This window comes from Ranitomeya variabilis, chromosome 2 (genome assembly GCF_051348905.1).
Source record: "Ranitomeya variabilis isolate aRanVar5 chromosome 2, aRanVar5.hap1, whole genome shotgun sequence".
Taxonomy (NCBI): Eukaryota; Metazoa; Chordata; class Amphibia; order Anura; family Dendrobatidae; genus Ranitomeya; species Ranitomeya variabilis.
The window spans coordinates 3,369,835-3,393,997 of NC_135233.1; the positions used below are offsets into that span (position 1 = coordinate 3,369,835).

Sequence of the window (24,163 nt, forward strand, 5' to 3'; positions counted from 1 at the left end):
CGGGGCTGGGATTCACAAGCAGGGCGGCCGCGCAGGCGCAGTCAGCTGGGCTGCATGAGGAAAGACGGGCAGCGCTCACTGCGCCTGCACCAGGCAGGGGATAAGAGCGCAGGCGCCGGCTATTTTGAAAACAGCGGTGAGGAGGAGGTGGCGCCGAGAAGATGTGAGTGACGGCTGTGTGCTGTCTGAAGCAGGGGGGAAACGTCGGCCTCCTTGACTGAGGACCAGGTATTTCTGACAAATTAAAAAGCGGATTATTTCTCTAGTGACAGCACCCAGAACTAAAAGAGCCACCTTGTCAGAATGCAGCATTACTGCTGCACAAGGTGGCTCTTTTAGTTTGAAACGACTGGGGGGGTGACAGGTTCCCTTTAAGGGGGATATGAAAAATATATATTTAAATCTTGCATTAGTCTGAATTGTGATTAAAAATAAAATGAAATCCATTTTTTATTCTAACAGAAAATTCCTGTAAGAACTCTGAAGGAAATGTCAAATTATCACTTTATGATAAAGTAGAAGATGAAGATATCCTTCAGCATACCTCAGAAGAAGCATTCAATACCCTTAATCCAGAACTTCAATCTACAACTCTATCGTATAATTCCCTTGATGAGGAACCTTCCTACCAATCACAGAATATTACCACAACTACAAGTCCGAAAGGAGGTAAAAGGTTTCAGTGTAGTGAATGTGGCAAATGGTTTCCTTATATCTCAGTTCTTTTTACACACAAAAGAATTCACACGGGAGAGAGGCCATACTCCTGTTCAAAATGCGGAAAATGTTTTACTTGTAAATCAGGCCTTGTTCAGCATGAGAAAATTCACACAGAAGAGAAGCCGTATTCATGTTCAGAATGTGGGAAATGTTTTAAAAAGAAATCAAGTCTTGTTGCACATGAGAGAATTCACACAGGGATAAAACCATATTCATGTTCAGAATGTAGGAAATGTTTTATGGAAAAATCAAAACTTGTTATACATGAGAGAATTCACACAGGAGAGAAGCCGTACTCCTGTTCAGATTGTGGGAAACTTTTTAGAGATAAATCGAATTTTGTTACACATAAAAGAATCCACACAGGAGAGAAGCCTTTTTCTTGTTCAGAATGTGAGAAATGTTTTACAGATAAATCAAGTCTTGTTATCCATGAGAGAAGTCACACAGGGGAGAAGCCTTATTCATGTTCAATATGTGGAAAATGCTTTACAGGTAAATTAAGTCTTGTTATTCATGAGAGAACTCACACTGGAGTGAAGCCATATTCATGTTCTGAATGTGAGAAATGTTTTAAATCAAAATCAAATCTTGTCACACATGAGAAAATTCACACAGGAGAGAAACCATATTTATGTTCTGAATGTGGGAAATGTTTTATTACCAATGCCAAACTCAAGGAGCATCAGAGAATCCACACAGGCGAGAAACCATTTTCCTGTTCAGAATGTGGAAGATGTTTCACCGGTAAATCTAGCCTTGTTATACATCAGAGAATTCACACAGGAGAGAGGCCGTATTCATGTTCAATGTGTGGGAAGTGCTTTACAGATAAATCACATCTTGTAAAACATGAGCGAATTCACACAGGGGCGAAACCGTACTCATGCTCAGAATGTGGGAAATGCTTTACAGACAAATCACATCTTGGTAAACATCACAGAAGTCACTTAAGCGAGAAGACAATTTGATGTGCTGTATCTGAAAAACATTTTACAATGAAATAAATAAGCTCATCCGAGAATTCACACAGAGAAGAATCCATTTTCTTTTTTCGAATGGAATGTGAAAAATGCTGTAAGATAATAAATATACTCCATCAGGTTATTCAGGGAATGTTTATAGGCAAATAGACTTTAATTTTTAGGTAGAATTAAGCTAGATTAGCCAACACCCCCTCCCAAAAAAACAACAGAAGTTAACGTGTGACTCCTATCATTGGAGACTTGTTTGCTTTAGAAGTGATCACACTGAATTATCACTATTAACCTTTTTTTGTTATTACTGCATTTACAAATACACCAATGCTGCAAAATAATCCAAAGAAACATTACTATTGTGTGTGTTTATAGCACCATTGATTTCATCGTGCTGTACATAGGAAGGGATCACATACAAAACCTAAATGGGAGTTACAATGAGCAAACCAATAGTGACAGACGGCTGCTTTCGCTACTAGGCCAGATATTGGACATATAGTGCATACACTTGATTCCAACACATGGAGAATATAGATTTATTTATTTTACTCGCTTATATAGCACCATTAGTTCCACAGAGCTTTACAGACATCGGCACTGTTCTCGGGGCTAATAATCTAGGATCCCTCTCAGAATGTGTTTGGAATGTGGGAGGCACCCGGAGAACCAGGAGGAAACCCAGGCAAACACGGGGAGAACCTACAAACTCCCTGCAGATGCTGTCCTTGGTGGGATTTTAACCCAGGACCCCAGACTGCAAGGCTGCAGTGCTATCCACTGATGTCTAGCAGAGGGAAGCTCTCCTTTTAGGAAAATGGTACAGAACTACAGCAAAACGTGTCTTCCAGGACTGACAATGATTATAACTCAAATCTGTATTTATCAGATTAAAGTCTTACCCACATACCTCCCCTGGGTGACCTCAGATTGGGGCTGCACAATGTGATGGGGCTAGGTCCCAAAAAATTATTAGATCCCCAGCATAAGGATATCTCAACGTGGAGGTCCCAGGCGGGAGATATTAATGCTATATTTCCTATCATGATTTTAGCTTTCCATAGATAGGGAACATGGCATATATCGTTATCTATCTGTCCGATATTAATTTGGAGCCGATGCGGCGACCGCCCAGTGATGTAAGTAAATGCTTTATGTTCGCTGCTTTGTCATAGTAACATAGTTAGTAAGGCCGAAAAAAGACATTTGTCCATCCAGTTCAGCCTATATTCCGTCATAATAAATCCCCAGATCTACGTCCTTCTACAGAACCAGAAGTCATGATGCCGAAAATATGTCTCCTATAACTAGAGGACATACACTGTTCACAAAAACTAATATTTATAACTGGACCTCTGTCATAAAGGGCAGCACGGTGGCGCAGTGGTTAGCACAGCAGCCTTGCAGCGCTGAGTCCTGGGTTCAAGCCCCACTAAGGACAACATCTGCAAAGAGTTTGTATGTTCTCTCCGTGTTTGCGTGGGTTTCCTCCGGGTACTCCGGTTTCCTCCCACATTCCAAAGATAGGGAATTTAGATTGTGAGCCCCAACGGGGACAGTGATGATAATGTGTGCAAACTGTAAAGCGCTGCGGAATATGTTAGCGCTATATAAAAATAAAGATTATTATTATAATGTCTGATGTTCTTGGCCATATGTGGCTTTGAAGAGATGAAACTTGTTTCCCCAGGCAAGAAAAGTGACACAGCCCAGCCTCTTGTATACGCCGACACCCCAGCATCTTGTATACACTGACGCCCCGGCCTCTTGTATTATTACACATTTTTATAGCGCCATTTATTCCATGGCGCTTTACATGTAAGTACGGGGCGAATATAGACAAATACATTAAACATGAGCAAAAAACAAGGCACACAGGTACATAAGGAGGGAGGACCCTGCCCGTGAGGGTCACAGTCTGCAGGGGATGGGTGAGGATACAGTAGGAGAGGGTAGAGCTGGTTGTGCAGCGGTTCAGTAGGTTGAGGATGTAGGCTTGTCAGAAGAGGTATACACCGACGCCCCGGCCTCTTGTATACACCAACACCCCGGCCTCTTGTATACACTGAGTCCAGACTTCTTGTGCAGTACTGAGCAAAAGTTTGGACACACCTTCTCATTTAAAGATTTTTCTGTATTTTCATGACTATGAAAATTGTACATTCACACTGAAGGCATCAAAGCTATAAATTATCACATGTGGAATTATATACTTAACAAAAAAGTGTGAAACAGAAATTATGTCTTATATTCTAGGTTCTTCACAGTAGCCACCTTTTGCTTTGATGACTGCTTTGCACACTCTTAGCATTCTCTTGATGAGCTCCAAGAGGTAGTCACCGGGAATGGTTTTCACTTCACAGGTGTGCCCTGTCAGGTTTAATAAGTGGGATTTCTTGCCTTATAAATGGGGTTGGGACCATCAGTTGTGTTGTGCAGAAGTCTAGTGGATACACAGCTGATTGTCCTACTGAATAGACTGTTAGCTGCTTTTTTCTTGCCATGATACAAATTCTAAGTAAAGAAAAACAAGTGGCCATCATTACTTTAAGAAATGAAGGTCAGTCAGTCTGAAAAATTGGGAAAACTTTGAAAGTGTCCCCAAGTGCAGTGGCAAAAACCATCAAGCGCTACAAAGATACTGGCTCACATGAGGACCGCCCCAGGAAAGGAAGACCAAGAGTCACCTCTGCTTCTGAGGATACGTTTATCCGAGTCACCAGCCTCAGAAATCAAAGGTTAACAGCAGCTCAGATTAGAGACCAGGTCAATGCCACACAGAGTTCTAGCAGCAGACACATCTCTACAACTGTTAAGAGGAGACTTTGTGCAGCAGGCCTTCATGGTAAAATAGCTGCTAGGAAACCACTGCTAAGGACAGGCAACAAGCAGAAGAGACTTGTTTGGGCTAAAGAACACAAGGAATGGACATTAGACCAGTGGAAATCTGTGCTTTGGTCTGATGGGTCCAAATTTGAGATCTTTGGTCCAACCACCGTGTCTTTGTGCGATGCAGAAAAGGTGAACGGATGGACTCTACATGCCTGGTTCCCACCGTGAAGCATGGAGGAGGAGGTGTGATGGTGTGGGGGTGCTTTGCTGGTGACATTGTTGGGGATTTATTCAAAATTGAAGGCATACTGAACCAGCATGGCTACCACAGCATCTTGCAGCGACATGCTATTCCATCCAGTTTGCGTTTAGTTGGACAATCATTTATTTTTCAACAGGACAATGACCCTAAACACACCTCCAGGCTGTGTAAGGGCTATTTGACCAAGAAGGAGAGTGATGGGGTGCTACGCCAGATGACCTGGCCTCCACAGTCACCAGACCTGAACCCAATCGAGATGGTTTGGGGTGAGCTGGACCGCAGAGTGAAGGCAAAAGGGCCAACAAGTGCTAAGCATCTCTGGGAAGTCCTTCAAGATTGTTGGAAGACCATTCCCGGAGACTACCTCTTGAAACTCATCAAGAGAATGCCAAGAGTGTGCAAAGCAGTCATCAAAGCAAAAGGTGTCTACTTTGAAGAACCTAGAATATAAGACATAATTTCAGTTGTTTCACACTTTGTTGTTAAGTATGTAATTCCACATGTGGTAATTCATAGTTTTGATGCCTTCAGTGTGAATGTACAATTTTCATGGTCATGAAAATACAGAAAAATCTTTAAATGAGGTGTGTCCAAACTTTTGGTCTGTACTGTATACACGGAGTCCAGACTTCTTGTCTGCACGGAGTCCAGACTTCTTGTCTGCACGGAGTCCAGACTTCTTGTCTGCACGAGGTTGGGGTGTCGGTGTATACATGGACACCAAGGCTAGGCAACCCTTGCCACCTGTGCGAGCTGCAGACCCGTGAACGCTGCTGGCAACAGTCACAGTTGTGGCTGAGGATGCATTGCTCGTCGTGGCTACATCACTACGTGTCTGCGGCATACGGCGCAACATAACCTGCTCATCTTCCTCCACTTCCTCAGATGACCTACACAGCTGTGTTCCTGTGTTCATGCCAACTGAGATCTACCACATCATCATCCTTTGTTATCATATTCCTCGCCCTGAGAGTCACTTTACTCCTCTTCCTGCCCTGACAGCACAGTAGTCTGCGTGAGCCTCAGATATGAGTCTCATCAGGATCACCGCCCTCCCCCCCCCACCCCCTCCTCGGGTTATCGAATGGTTAGGATTGTCATGATGCTGCTCGGACCCTACTTTGTCCTGCCCCAGATCCAAGCTAAAAAATTGTTGGGCATTGGTGCAGATGATTTCCTCCTCATGACTCTGTGAAGCTTTTGAGTGCACTTTTGATGCCCGTGGCATAGAATGTGTGAACAGCTGTTCACTCACCCATCTGCGGTTCCCTACAGTTAGTTGGGCAGTTGGAGAGTTGTGACGCGAGGGGAAGCAAGGGCAATTGGGGTGCCACCTCTGTGAACTACTGGGTGTGATGTTGAGGCAGAGGAAGGAGAGGCCACTTAAAGCTGCGCCTGCCATCCACTTGAGCACATGCTCTTTCTGGGCCTCATCAACAAGGCGTACCACTGTGCGTCTGACAAAGGTAGTGGAGTAGCCCATCCAGTAACAGAAGTTGTCAGTTGTCTTTATATAGGACGTGACTTTCTTGGTTCACCAGTGGTTTCACAAATATCACATACCCCACGTGTATCTTGAACACCAAGCCTAATCCCCCATAAACCATGACCTCGCTTTTTCCCAGTCATGTTGCTCAGATAGTGTGGTAGGAGCACAGTATTAGCTACAAAAAATTTGACTTTTTACTCTACACCAGCTCTGTAAACAGATGAATTTCAGTGTCACTAAATGACAAGGTGAAATATGACCTGCTGAATCGCATTAATCACAGAAGAAAGAATTATTTGAGTGTGGATGAGGCCTGTATGACAAACAAGATATGCTCCAAGCTATTTCAAAGTGAGATCTCCCCCACTGTATGACATTAGTAACACAAGACATTATTTTTGTGTGTGTATGAGGCCTGAATAAAAGAGGCTATATGCTCCAATTTCAAAGTGAGATCTTCCATACTGTATGATGTTAGTAACAGAAGAAATAAATGTGAGTGGGCAATGAGGCCTGTATGACAAAGAATATGCTCCAAATAATTTCTAAATTAGATCTACCCTACTGTATGACGTTAGTAACTGTAGAAATAACAGGCTAGATGCTCCAAACGATCTCAAACTTGGTTCTAGCATGCTGTATCACCTTTGTAAAAAAAAATATATTTTTTTATGTACAACAGCTCTGCACACACAGCAATTTTGCCACAACAAAATGACAACGTAGGATATGGCAGGCTGTATCACGTTTAGCAACAGAAAAAAAAATATTTTTTTTAATAGGCATGAGCTCTGGGATATTGCGGGCTGTATCATGTTTAGCAGCAGAAATGTTTTCTTTTTTTAATATTTAATTCTGCATGAGCTAATGAGCTATGCAGACAGTTAAATTTCACCGCCACTAAATAATAAGGTGAGATATGGAGTGCTGAATCACGATATCAACTGCCCCCCAAAAACTTTTCCTGGCCAACACCTCAAATCAAAGAACAATGTCACCACACCACTAAGTGACAAGGTGAGATATTATTATTATTACTATTATTATTTCTATAGCACCATTGGTTCCATGGTGCTGTACATGAGAAGGGGTTACATACAAGTTACAGATATCACAGTAAACTAACAATGACAGACTGCTACAGAGGGGCGAGGACCCGGCCCCCGCGGGCTCACATTCTACAGGATATGCCTTGCTGTATCACATTTGGCAAGTGAAAAAATAAGATTTAGAAAGCTCTACTCCTGCACGGAGCACAATAGAAGCCGAGCACAACACACTTGTAGGACATGTGCCCTGCTGGCTTTGTCTGTAGACCTCAGTAATGGCAAAAAAAATCTGCTGGAAGATCGATTTCACAGCCACACTGGACAGAACCTACAGTAGCTACAGTATCTAAGAATCAACCGCCTAGCTAACTGCCTAAAATCTTACTGCTAACAGTGCCAGTGTCAGGAGAAGCCTCTAGTCAAAATGGCGCTAAAACAAGATGTCCGCTCTATATATGGAGAGGAACATGTGATTTCAGCAGCCAATGGCACAAGCCGTTGTGTCAGGACATTGTGAGTGTTTCCTGCGCTCTGATTGGTTAGCCTTGATGTGCACACAAAAAGTTAGGGGAAAAAATGACTGTTTACAAGCACGGTGCGCCTCTGAGTTCTGCAACCCCCTCCCCCATCACACACGTGACGCGCTCCTCATACACCACCATTAGCGGAGCCACAGTGCTCACAGCACTTCAGTGGTAACTAGACTTCAGGGAATTTGTGTGAGTTCCCTCTTATTTAGCAAGCGATAGCGCTGTTTGTTGGGCTCTGCATGCCTGCGCTGTGCCTGACAGAGCCGCGACACGTGCAGCTGATGGCCGGCGCCCAGGTCCCCATATTGTAGATATATCCCCATACCCAGGTCCTCATATTATAGATATATCCCCATACCCAGGTCCCCATATTGTAGATATAACCCCATACCCAGGTCCTCATATTGTAGATATATCCCCATATCCAGGTCCTCATATTGTAGATATATCCCCATACCCAGGTCCCCATATTGTAGATATATCCCCATATCCAGGTCCTCATATTGTAGATATATCCCCATACCCAGGTCCTCATATTGTAGATATATCCCCATACCCAGGTCCTCATATTGTAGATATATCCCCATACCCAGGTCCTCATATTGTAGATATATCCCCATACCCAGGTCCTCATACTGTAGATATATCCCCATACCCAGGTCTCCATATTGTAGATATATCCCCATATCCAGGTCTCCATATTGTAGATATATCCCCATATCCAGGTCTCCATATTGTAGATATATCCCCATATCCAGGTCTCCATATTGTAGATATATCCCCATACCCAGGTCTCCATATTGTAGATATATCCCCATATCCAGGTCTCCATATTGTAGATATATCCCCATATCCAGGTCCTCATATTGTAGATATATCCCCATATCCAGGTCCTCATATTGTAGATATATCCCCATACCCAGGTCTCCATATTGTAGATATATCCCCATATCCAGGTCCTCATATTGTAGATATATCCCCATATCCAGGTCCTCATATTGTAGATATATTCCCATACCCAGGTCCTCATATTGTAGATATATCCCCATACCCAGGTCCCCATATTGTAGATATATCCCCATACCCAGGTCCTCATATTGTAGATATATTCCCATACCCAGGTCCTCATATTGTAGATATATCCCCATACCCAGGTCTCCATATTGTAGATATATCCCCATACCCAGGTCCTCATATTGTAGATATATCCCCATATCCAGGTCCTCATATTGTAGATATATCCCCATACCCAGGTCCTCATATTGTAGATATATCCCCATACCCAGGTCCTCATATTGTAGATATATCCCCATATCCAGGTCCTCATATTGTAGATATATCCCCATATCCAGGTCTCCATATTGTAGATATATCCCCATATCCAGGTCCTCATATTGTAGATATATCCCCATATCCAGGTCCTCATATTGTAGATATATCCCCATATCCAGGTCCTCATATTGTAGATATATCCCCATACCCAGGTCCTCATATTGTAGATATATCCCCATACCCAGGTCCTCATATTGTAGATATATCCCCATATCCAGGTCCTCATATTGTAGATATATCCCCATATCCAGGTCTCCATATTGTAGATATATCCCCATATCCAGGTCCTCATATTGTAGATATATCCCCATATCCAGGTCCTCATATTGTAGATATATTCCCATACCCAGGTCCTCATATTGTAGATATATCCCCATACCCAGGTCCCCATATTGTAGATATATCCCCATACCCAGGTCCTCATATTGTAGATATATTCCCATACCCAGGTCCTCATATTGTAGATATATCCCCATACCCAGGTCTCCATATTGTAGATATATCCCCATACCCAGGTCCTCATATTGTAGATATATCCCCATACCCAGGTCTCCATATTGTAGATATATCCCCATATCCAGGTCCTCATATTGTAGATATATCCCCATATCCAGGTCCTCATATTGTAGATATATCCCCATATCCAGGTCCTCATATTGTAGATATATTCCCATACCCAGGTCCTCATATTGTAGATATATCCCCATACCCAGGTCCCCATATTGTAGATATATCCCCATACCCAGGTCCTCATATTGTAGATATATTCCCATACCCAGGTCCTCATATTGTAGATATATCCCCATACCCAGGTCTCCATATTGTAGATATATCCCCATACCCAGGTCCTCATATTGTAGATATATCCCCATATCCAGGTCCTCATATTGTAGATATATCCCCATACCCAGGTCCTCATATTGTAGATATATCCCCATACCCAGGTCCTCATATTGTAGATATATCCCCATATCCAGGTCCTCATATTGTAGATATATCCCCATATCCAGGTCTCCATATTGTAGATATATCCCCATATCCAGGTCCTCATATTGTAGATATATCCCCATACCCAGGTCTCCATATTGTAGATATATCCCCATATCCAGGTCCTCATATTGTAGATATATCCCCATATCCAGGTCCTCATATTGTAGATATATCCCCATATCCAGGTCCTCATATTGTAGATATATTCCCATACCCAGGTCCTCATATTGTAGATATATCCCCATACCCAGGTCCCCATATTGTAGATATATCCCCATACCCAGGTCCTCATATTGTAGATATATTCCCATACCCAGGTCCTCATATTGTAGATATATCCCCATACCCAGGTCTCCATATTGTAGATATATCCCCATACCCAGGTCCTCATATTGTAGATATATCCCCATATCCAGGTCCTCATATTGTAGATATATCCCCATACCCAGGTCCTCATATTGTAGATATATCCCCATACCCAGGTCCTCATATTGTAGATATATCCCCATATCCAGGTCCTCATATTGTAGATATATCCCCATATCCAGGTCCTCATATTGTAGATATATCCCCATACCCAGGTCTCCATATTGTAGATATATCCCCATATCCAGGTCCTCATATTGTAGATATATCCCCATATCCAGGTCCTCATATTGTAGATATATCCCCATATCCAGGTCTCCATATTGTAGATATATCCCCATACCCAGGTCCTCATATTGTAGATATATCCCCATATCCAGGTCCTCATATTGTAGATATATCCCCATATCCAGGTCCTCATATTGTAGATATATCCCCATATCCAGGTCCTCATATTGTAGATATATCCCCATACCCAGGTCTCCATATTGTAGATATATCCCCATATCCAGGTCCTCATATTGTAGATATATCCCCATATCCAGGTCCTCATATTGTAGATATATCCCCATATCCAGGTCTCCATATTGTAGATATATCCCCATACCCAGGTCCTCATATTGTAGATATATCCCCATATCCAGGTCCTCATATTGTAGATATATCCCCATATCCAGGTCTCCATATTGTAGATATATTCCCATACCCAGGTCCTCATATTGTAGATATATCCCCATATCCAGGTCCTCATATTGTAGATATATCCCCATACCCAGGTCCTCATATTGTAGATATATCCCCATACCCAGGTCCTCATATTGTAGATATATCCCCATACCCAGGTCCCCATATTGTAGATATATCCCCATACCCAGGTCCCCATATTGTAGATATATCCCCATATCCAGGTCTCCATATTGTAGATATATCCCCATACCCAGGTCCTCATATTGTAGATATATCCCCATACCCAGGTCCTCATATTGTAGATATATCCCCATATCCAGGTCTCCATATTGTAGATATATCCCCATATCCAGGTCCTCATATTGTAGATATATCCCCATACCCAGGTCCCCATATTGTAGATATATCCCCATATCCAGGTCTCCATATTGTAGATATATCCCCATATCCAGGTCTCCATATTGTAGATATATCCCCATATCCAGGTCCTCATATTGTAGATATATCCCCATACCCAGGTCCTCATATTGTAGATATATCCCCATATCCAGGTCCTCATATTGTAGATATATCCCCATACCCAGGTCCTCATATTGTAGATATATCCCCATACCCAGGTCCTCATATTGTAGATATATCCCCATATCCAGGTCCTCATATTGTAGATATATCCCCATATCCAGGTCTCCATATTGTAGATATATCCCCATACCCAGGTCCTCATATTGTAGATATATCCCCATATCCAGGTCCTCATATTGTAGATATATCCCCATATCCAGGTCCTCATATTGTAGATATATCCCCATATCCAGGTCCTCATATTGTAGATATATTCCCATACCCAGGTCCTCATATTGTAGATATATCCCCATACCCAGGTCCCCATATTGTAGATATATCCCCATACCCAGGTCCTCATATTGTAGATATATTCCCATACCCAGGTCCTCATATTGTAGATATATCCCCATACCCAGGTCTCCATATTGTAGATATATCCCCATACCCAGGTCCTCATATTGTAGATATATCCCCATATCCAGGTCCTCATATTGTAGATATATCCCCATACCCAGGTCCTCATATTGTAGATATATCCCCATACCCAGGTCCTCATATTGTAGATATATCCCCATATCCAGGTCCTCATATTGTAGATATATCCCCATATCCAGGTCTCCATATTGTAGATATATCCCCATATCCAGGTCCTCATATTGTAGATATATCCCCATACCCAGGTCTCCATATTGTAGATATATCCCCATATCCAGGTCCTCATATTGTAGATATATCCCCATATCCAGGTCTCCATATTGTAGATATATCCCCATACCCAGGTCCTCATATTGTAGATATATCCCCATATCCAGGTCCTCATATTGTAGATATATCCCCATATCCAGGTCTCCATATTGTAGATATATTCCCATACCCAGGTCCTCATATTGTAGATATATCCCCATATCCAGGTCCTCATATTGTAGATATATCCCCATACCCAGGTCCTCATATTGTAGATATATCCCCATACCCAGGTCCTCATATTGTAGATATATCCCCATATCCAGGTCCTCATATTGTAGATATATCCCCATATCCAGGTCTCCATATTGTAGATATATCCCCATATCCAGGTCCTCATATTGTAGATATATCCCCATACCCAGGTCCCCATATTGTAGATATATCCCCATATCCAGGTCTCCATATTGTAGATATATCCCCATATCCAGGTCTCCATATTGTAGATATATCCCCATACCCAGGTCCCCATATTGTAGATATATCCCCATACCCAGGTCCTCATATTGTAGATATATCCCCATACCCAGGTCCTCATATTGTAGATATATCCCCATATCCAGGTCCTCATATTGTAGATATATCCCCATACCCAGGTCCTCATATTGTAGATATATCCCCATACCCAGGTCCTCATATTGTAGATATATCCCCATATCCAGGTCTCCATATTGTAGATATATCCCCATATCCAGGTCTCCATATTGTAGATATATCCCCATATCCAGGTCTCCATATTGTAGATATATCCCCATACCCAGGTCCCCATATTGTAGATATATCCCCATACCCAGGTCCTCATATTGTAGATATATCCCCATACCCAGGTCCTCATATTGTAGATATATCCCCATATCCAGGTCCTCATATTGTAGATATATCCCCATACCCAGGTCCTCATATTGTAGATATATCCCCATACCCAGGTCCTCATATTGTAGATATATCCCCATATCCAGGTCCTCATATTGTAGATATATCCCCATATCCAGGTCTCCATATTGTAGATATATCCCCATATCCAGGTCTCCATATTGTAGATATATCCCCATATCCAGGTCCTCATATTGTAGATATATCCCCATACCCAGGTCCCCATATTGTAGATATATCCCCATATCCAGGTCCTCATATTGTAGATATATCCCCATATCCAGGTCTCCATATTGTAGATATATCCCCATATCCAGGTCTCCATATTGTAGATATATCCCCATACCCAGGTCCCCATATTGTAGATATATCCCCATACCCAGGTCCTCATATTGTAGATATATCCCCATACCCAGGTCCTCATATTGTAGATATATTCCCATACCCAGGTCCTCATATTGTAGATATATCCCCATACCCAGGTCCTCATATTGTAGATATATCCCCATATCCAGGTCCCCATATTGTAGATATATCCCCTACCCAGGTCCTCATATTGTAGATATATCCCCTACCCAGGTCCTCATATTGTAGATATATCCCCATATCCAGGTCTCCATACTGTAGATATATCCCCATACCCAGGTCTCCATACTGTAGATATATCCCCATACCCAGGTCCTCATATTGTAGATATATCCCCATACCCAGGTCCTCATATTGTAGATATATCCCCATACCCAGGTCTCCATATTGTAGATATAACCCCATACCCAGGTCCTCATATTGTAGATATAACCCCATACCCAGGTCCTCATATTGTAGATATATCCCCATACCCAGGTCTCCATATTGTAGATATATCCCCATATCCAGGTCTCCATATTGTAGATATATCCCCATATCCAGGTCCTCATATTGTAGATATATCCCCATACCCAGGTCCCCATATTGTAGATATATCCCCATATCCAGGTCTCCATATTGTAGATATATCCCCATATCCAGGTCTCCATATTGTAGATATATCCCCATATCCAGGTCTCCATATTGTAGATATATCCCCATACCCAGGTCCCCATATTGTAGATATATCCCCATACCCAGGTCCTCATATTGTAGATATATCCCCATACCCAGGTCCTCATATTGTAGATATATTCCCATACCCAGGTCCTCATATTGTAGATATATCCCCATACCCAGGTCCTCATATTGTAGATATATCCCCATATCCAGGTCCCCATATTGTAGATATATCCCCTACCCAGGTCCTCATATTGTAGATATATCCCCTACCCAGGTCCTCATATTGTAGGTATATCCCCATATCCAGGTCTCCATACTGTAGATATATCCCCATACCCAGGTCTCCATACTGTAGATATATCCCCATACCCAGGTCCTCATATTGTAGATATATCCCCATACCCAGGTCCTCATATTGTAGATATATCCCCATACCCAGGTCTCCATATTGTAGATATAACCCCATACCCAGGTCCTCATATTGTAGATATAACCCCATACCCAGGTCCTCATATTGTAGATATATCCCCATACCCAGGTCTCCATATTGTAGATATATCCCCATACCCAGGTCCCCATATTGTAGATATATCCCCATATCCGGGTCCTCATATTGTAGATATATCCCCATACCCAGGTCCCCATATTGTAGATATAACCCCATACCCAGGTCCTCATATTGTAGATATATTCCCATACCCAGGTCCTCATATTGTAGATATAACCCCATACCCAGGTCCTCATATTGTAGATATAACCCCATACCCAGGTCCCCATATTGTAGATATATCCCCATACCCAGGTCCTCATATTGTAGATATATCCCCATATCCAGGTCCTCATATTGTAGATATATCCCCATACCCAGGTCCTCATATTGTAGATATATCCCCATACCCAGGTCCTCATATTGTAGATATATCCCCATACCCAGGTCCCCATATTGTAGATATATCCCCATACCCAGGTCCTCATATTGTAGATATATCCCCATATCCAGGTCCTCATATTGTAGATATATCCCCATACCCAGGTCCTCATATTGTAGATATATCCCCATATCCAGGTCTCCATATTGTAGATATATCCCCATACCCAGGTCCCCATATTGTAGATATATTCCCATACCCAGGTCCCCATATTGTAGATATATTCCCATACCCAGGTCCCCATATTGTAGATATATCCCCATACCCAGGTCCTCATATTGTAGATATATCCCCATATCCAGGTCCCCATATTGTAGATATATCCCCATACCCAGGTCCTCATATTGTAGATATATCCCCATACCCAGGTCCCCATATTGTAGATATAACCCCATATCCAGGTCCCCATATTGTAGATATATCCCCATACCCAGGTCCCCATATTGTAGATATATCCCCATATCCAGGTCCTCATATTGTAGATATATCCCCATATCCAGGTCCCCATATTGTAGATATATCCCCATACCCAGGTCCCCATATTGTAGATATATCCCCATATCCAGGTCCTCATATTGTAGATATATCCCCATACCCAGGTCCTCATATTGTAGATATATCCCCATACCCAGGTCCCCATATTGTAGATATATCCCCATATCCAGGTCCCCATATTGTAGATATATCCCCATATCCAGGTCCTCATATTGTAGATATATTCCCATATCCGGGTCCTCATATTGTAGATATATCCCCATAACCAGGTCTCCATATTGTAGATATAACCCCATACCCAGGTCCCCATATTGTAGATATATCCCCATACCCAGGTCCTCATATTGTAGATATATCCCCATATCCAGGTCCTCATATTGTAGATATATCCCCATATCCAGGTCCTCATATTGTAGATATATCCCCATACCCAGGTCCCCATATTGTAGATATATCCCCATACCCAGGTCCTCATATTGTAGATATATCCCCATATCCAGGTCCTCATATTGTAGATATATTCCCATACCCAGGTCCCCATATTGTAGATATATCCCCATACCCAGGTCCCCATATTGTAGATATATCCCCATACCCAGGTCCTCATATTGTAGATATATCCCCATATCCAGGTCCTCATATTGTAGATATATCCCCATATCCAGGTCCTCATATTGTAGATATATCCCCATACCCAGGTCCCCATATTGTAGATATATCCCCATATCCAGGTCCTCATATTGTAGATATATCCCCATATCCAGGTCCCCATATTGTAGATATATCCCCATACCCAGGTCCCCATATTGTAGATATATCCCCATACCCAGGTCCTCATATTGTAGATATATCCCCATATCCAGGTCCTCATATTGTAGATATATCCCCATATCCAGGTCCTCATATTGTAGATATATCCCCATACCCAGGTCTCCATACTGTAGATATATCCCCATACCCAGGTCCTCATATTGTAGATATATCCCCATACCCAGGTCCCCATATTGTAGATATATCCCCATACCCAGGTCCCCATATTGTAGATATATCCCCATATCCAGGTCCTCATATTGTAGATATATCCCCATACCCAGGTCCTCATATTGTAGATATATCCCCATACCCAGGTCCCCATATTGTAGATATATCCCCATATCCAGGTCCTCATATTGTAGATATATCCCCATACCCAGGTCCTCATATTGTAGATATATCCCCATATCCAGGTCCTCATATTGTAGATATATCCCCATACCCAGGTCCCCATATTGTAGATATATCCCCATACCCAGGTCTCCATACTGTAGATATATCCCCATACCCAGGTCCTCATATTGTAGATATATCCCCATACCCAGGTCCCCATATTGTAGATATATCCCCATACCCAGGTCTCCATACTGTAGATATATCCCCATACCCAGGTCCTCATATTGTAGATATATCCCCATACCCAGGTCCCCATATTGTAGATATATCCCCATACCCAGGTCCCCATATTGTAGATATATCCCCATACCCAGGTCCCCATATTGTAGATATATCCCCATACCCAGGTCTCCATACTGTAGATATATCCCCATACCCAGGTCCTCATATTGTAGATATATCCCCATACCCAGGTCCCCATATTGTAGATATATCCCCATACCCAGGTCCCCATATTGTAGATATATCCCCATATCCAGGTCCTCATATTGTAGATATATCCCCATACCCAGGTCCTCATATTGTAGATATATCCCCATACCCAGGTCCCCATATTGTAGATATATCCCCATATCCAGGTCCTCATATTGTAGATATATCCCCATACCCAGGTCCCCATATTGTAGATATATTCCCATACCCAGGTCCTCATATTGTAGATATATTCCCATACCCAGGTCCCCATATTGTAGATATATCCCCATACCCAGGTCCCCATATTGTAGATATATCCCCATACCCAGGTCCTCATATTGTAGATATATCCCCATATCCAGGTCCTCATATTGTAGATATATCCCCATATCCAGGTCCTCATATTGTAGATATATCCCCATACCCAGGTCTCCATACTGTAGATATATCCCCATACCCAGGTCCTCATATTGTAGATATATCCCCATACCCAGGTCCCCATATTGTAGATATATCCCCATACCCAGGTCCTCATATTGTAGATATATCCCCATACCCAGGTCCTCATATTGTAGATATATCCCCATATCCAGGTCCTCATATTGTAGATATATCCCCATACCCAGGTCCTCATATTGTAGATATATCCCCATACCCAGGTCCCCATATTGTAGATATATCCCCATATCCAGGTCCTCATATTGTAGATATATCCCCATACCCAGGTCCCCATATTGTAGATATATCCCCATACCCAGGTCCTCATATTGTAGATATATCCCCATACCCAGGTCCCCATATTGTAGATATATCCCCATATCCAGGTCCCCATATTGTAGATATATCCCCATACCCAGGTCTCCATATTGTAGATATATCCCCATACCCAGGTCTCCATATTGTAGATATATCCCCATACCCAGGTCCTCATATTGTAGATATATCCCCATACCCAGGTCTCCATATTGTAGATATATCCCCATACCCAGGTCTCCATATTGTAGATATATCCCCATACCCAGGTCCTCATATTGTAGATATATCCCCATACCCAGGTCCCCATATTGTAGATATATCCCCATATCCAGGTCCTCATATTGTAGATATATCCCCATACCCAGGTCCCCATATTGTAGATATATCCCCATATCCAGGTCTCCATACTGTAGATATATCCCCATACCCAGGTCTCCATATTGTAGATATATCCCCATACCCAGGTCCTCATATTGTAGATATATCCCCATACCCAGGTCCTCATATTGTAGATATATTCCCATACCCAGGTCCTCATATTGTAGATATATTCCCATATCCAGGTCCCCATATTGTAGATATATCCCCATATCCAGGTCCTCATATTGTAGATATATTCCCATACCCAGGTCCTCATATTGTAGATATAACCCCATACTCAGGTCCCCATAATGTAGATATATCCCCATACCCAGGTCCCCATATTGTAGATATATCCCCATACCCAGGTCCTCATATTGTAGATATATCCCCATACCCAGGTCCCCATATTGTAGATATATCCCCATACCCAGGTCCTCATATTGTAGATATATCCCCATACCCAGGTCCTCATATTGTAGATATATCCCCATACCCAGGTCTCCATACTGTAGATATATCCCCATACCCAGGTCCTCATATGGTAGATATATCCCCATACCCAGGTCCTCATATTGTAAATATATCCCCATATCCAGGTCTCCATATTGTAGATATATCCCCATACCCAGGTCCCCATATTGTAGATATATCCCCATATCCAGGTCCCCATATTGTAGATATAACCCCATATCCAGGTCCCCATATTGTAGATATATTCCCATACCCAGGTCCTCATATTGTAGATATATCCCCATACCCAGGTCCTCATATTGTAGATATATTCCCATACCCAGGTCCTCATATTGTAGATATAACCCCATACTCAGGTCCCCATAATGTAGATATATCCCCATACCCAGGTCCCCATATTGTAGATATATCCCCATACCCAGGTCCTCATATTGTAGATATATCCCCATACCCAGGTCCTCATATTGTAAATATATCCCCATATCCAGGTCTCCATATTGTAGATATATCCCCATACCCAGGTCCCCATATTGTAGATATATCCCCATATCCAGGTCCTCATATTGTAGATATATCCTCATATCCAGGTCCTCATATTGTAGATATATCCCCATACCCAGGTCCTCATATTGTAGATATATCCCCATACCCAGGTCCTCATATTGTAGATATATTCCCATACCCAGGTCCCCATATTGTAGATATATCCCCATATCCAGGTCCTCATATTGTAGATATATCCCCATACCCAGGTCCTCATATTGTAGATATATCCCCATACCCAGGTCCTCATATTGTAGATATATTCCCATACCCAGGTCCCCATATTGTAGATATATCCCCATACCCAGGTCCTCATATTGTAGATATATCCCCATACCCAGGTCCCCATATTGTAGATATAACCCCATACCCAGGTCCTCATATTGTAGATATAACCCCATACCCAGGTCCCCATATTGTAGATATAACCCCATACCCAGGTCTCCATACTGTAGATATATCCCCATACCCAGGTCCTCATATTGTAGATATATCCCCATACCCAGGTCCTCATATTGTAGATATATCCCCATACCCAGGTCCTCATATTGTAGATATATCCCCATATCCAGGTCCTCATATTGTAGATATATCCCCATACCCAGGTCCTCATATTGTAGATATATTCCCATACCCAGGTCCCCATATTGTAGATATATCCCCATATCCAGGTCCTCATATTGTAGATATATCCCCATACCCAGGTCCCCATATTGTAGATATAACCCCATACCCAGGTCCTCATATTGTAGATATAACCCCATACCCAGGTCCCCATATTGTAGATATATCCCCATACCCAGGTCCCCATATTGTAGATATAACCCCATACCCAGGTCTCCATACTGTAGATATATCCCCATACCCAGGTCCTCATATTGTAGATATATCCCCATACCCAGGTCCTCATATTGTAGATATATCCCCATACCCAGGTCCTCATATTGTAGATATATCCCCATATCCAGGTCCTCATATTGTAGATATATCCCCATACCCAGGTCCCCATATTGTAGATATATCCCCATACCCAGGTCCTCATATTGTAGATATATCCCCATACCCAGATCCTCATATTGTAGATATATTCCCATATCCAGGTCCTCATATTGTAGATATATCCCCATACCCAGGTCCTCATATTGTAGATATATCCCCATACCCAGGTCCCCATATTGTAGATATATCCCCATACCCAGGTCCTCATATTGTAGATATATCCCCATACCCTGGTCCTCATATTGTAGATATATCCCCATATCCAGGTCCTCATATTGTAGATATATCCCCATACCCAGGTCCTCATATTGTAGATATATCCCCTACCCAGGTCCTCATATTGTAGATAAATCCCCATACCCAGGTCTCCATATTGTAGATATATCCCCATACCCAGGTCCTCATATTGTAGATATATCCCCATACCCAGGTCCCCATATTGTAGATATATTCCCATACCCAGGTCCCCATATTGTAGATATATCCCCATACCCAGGTCCTCATATTGTAGATATATCCCCTACCCAGGTCCTCATATTGTAGATAAATCCCCATACCCAGGTCTCCATATTGTAGATATATCCCCATACCCAGGTCCTCATATTGTAGATATATCCCCATACCCAGGTCCCCATATTGTAGATATATTCCCATACCCAGGTCCCCATATTGTAGATATATCCCCATACCCAGGTCCTCATATTGTAGATATATCCCCTACCCAGGTCCTCATATTGTAGATAAATCCCCATACCCAGGTCTCCATATTGTAGATATATCCCCATACCCAGGTCCTCATATTGTAGATATATCCCCATACCCAGGTCCCCATATTGTAGATATATCCCCATACCCAGGTCCCCATATTGTAGATATATTCCCATATCCAGGTCTCCATACTGTAGATATATTCCCATACCCAGGTCTCCATATTGTAGATATATTCCCATATCCAGGTCCCCATATTGTAGATATAACCCCATACCCAGGTCCTCATATTGTAGATATATCCCCATACCCAGGTCCTCATATTGTAGATATATCCCCATACCCAGGTCCCCATATTGTAGATATATCCCCATACCCAGGTCCTCATATTGTAGATATATCCCAATATCCAGGTCCCCATATTGTAGATATAACCCCATACCCAGGTCCTCATATTGTAGATATATCCCCATATCCAGGTCCTCATATTGTAGATATATCCCCATACCCAGGTCCCCATATTGTACATATATCCCCATACCCAGGTCCTCATATTGTAGATATATCCCCATACCCAGGTCCTCATATTGTAGATATATCCCCATACCCAGGTCCCCATATTGTAGATATATTCCCATACCCAGGTCCTCATATTGTAGATATATCCCCATATCCAGGTCCTCATATTGTAGATATATCCCCATACCCAGGTCCCCATATTGTAGATATATCCCCATACCCAGGTCCCCATATTGTAGATATATCCCCATACCCAGGTCCCCATATTGTAGATATATCCCCATATCCAGGTCCCCATATTGTAGATATATCCCCATACCCAGGTCCCCATATTGTAGATATATCCCCATACCCAGGTCCCCATATTGTAGATATATCCCCATATCCAGGTCCTCATATTGTAGATATATCCCCATACCCAGGTCCCCATATTGTAGATATATCCCCATACCCAGGTCCTCATATTGTAGATATATCCCCATATCCAGGTCCTCATATTGTAGATATATCCCCATACCCAGGTCCCCATATTGTAGATATAACCCCATATCCAGGTCCTCATATTGTAGATATATCCCCATACCCAGGTCCCCATATTGTAGATATATCCCCATATCCAGGTCTCCATACTGTAGATATATCCCCATACCCAGGTCTCCATATTGTAGATATATCCCCATACCCAGGTCCTCATATTGTAGATATATCCCCATACCCAGGTCCCCATATTGTAGATATATCCCCATACCCAGGTCCCCATATTGTAGATATATTCCCATACCCAGGTCCTCATATTGTAGATATATCCCCATACCCAGGTCTCCATATTGTAGATATATCCCCATACCCAGGTCTCCATATTGTAGATATATCCCCATACCCAGGTCCTCATATTGTAGATATATCCCCATACCCAGGTCCCCATATTGTAGATATATCCCCATATCCAGGTCCTCATATTGTAGATATATCCCCATATCCAGGTCTCCATATTGTAGATATAACCCCATACCCAGGTCCCCATATTGTAGATATATCCCCATATCCAGGTCCCCATATTGTAGATATATCCCCATGCCCAGGTCCTCATATTGTAGATATATCCCCATGCCCAGGTCCTCATATTGTAGATATATCCCCATATCCAGGTCCTCATATTGTAGATATATCCCCATACCCAGGTCCTCATATTGTAGATATATCCCCATACCCAGGTCCCCATATTGTAGATATATCCCCATATCCAGGTCTCCATATTGTAGATATATCCCCATACCCAGGTCCCCATATTGTAGATATATCCCCATACCCAGGTCCTCATATTGTAGATATATCCCCATAACCAGGTCCCCATATTGTAGATATATTCCCATACCCAGGTCCCCATATTGTAGATATATCCCCATACCCAGGTCCCCATATTGTAGATATAACCCCATACCCAGGTCCCCATATTGTAGATATATCCCCATACCCAGGTCCCCATATTGTAGATATATCCCCATATCCAGGTCCTCATATTGTAGATATATCCCCATACCCAGGTCCTCATATTGTAGATATATCCCCATACCCAGGTCCCCATATTGTAGATATATCCCCATATCCAGGTCCTCATATTGTAGATATATCCCCATATCCAGGTCCTCATATTGTAGATATATCCCCATACCCAGGTCCCCATATTGTAGATATATCCCCATACCCAGGTCTCCATATTGTAGATATATCCCCATACCCAGGTCCTCATATTGTAGATATATCCCCATACCCAGGTCCCCATATTGTAGATATATCCCCATATCCAGGTCCCCATATTGTAGATATATCCCCATACCCAGGTCTCCATATTGTAGATATATCCCCATACCCAGGTCTCCATATTGTAGATATATCCCCATACCCAGGTCCTCATATTGTAGATATATCCCCATACCCAGGTCCCCATATTGTAGATATATCCCCATATCCAGGTCTCCATACTGTAGATATATCCCCATACCCAGGTCTCCATATTGTAGATATATCCCCATACCCAGGTCCTCATATTGTAGATATATCCCCATACCCAGGTCCCCATATTGTAGATATATCCCCATACCCAGGTCCCCATATTGTAGATATATCCCCATATCCAGGTCCTCATATTGTAGATATATCCCCATACCCAGGTCTCCATATTGTAGATATATCCCCATACCCAGGTCCTCATATTGTAGATATATCCCCATACCCAGGTCCTCATATTGTAGATATATCCCCATACCCAGGTCCTCATATTGTAGATATATCCCCATACCCAGGTCTCCATAT

General features: G+C 42.5%; 1 protein-coding gene across 9 annotated transcripts in view; it reads left to right on the forward strand.

Moving 5' to 3' along the window:
- The window catches only part of LOC143804107 (uncharacterized), a 188,447-nt gene extending 185,088 nt beyond the window's left edge, over positions 1–3,359 (forward strand). For 8 of the 9 annotated variants that reach the window (XM_077281851.1, XM_077281849.1, XM_077281853.1 and 5 more), the window contains one exon: positions 463–3,343. In XM_077281851.1, coding sequence (XP_077137966.1) covers positions 463–1,691 — 1,229 coding nt within the window. In that variant the 3' untranslated portion in view covers positions 1,692–3,343. Of the gene's footprint in view, positions 1–462 lie in introns of all 9 variants that reach the window. The other variant, XM_077281856.1, reaches the window with a different exon arrangement.
- Positions 3,360–24,163: the final 20,804 nt, after the last annotated feature.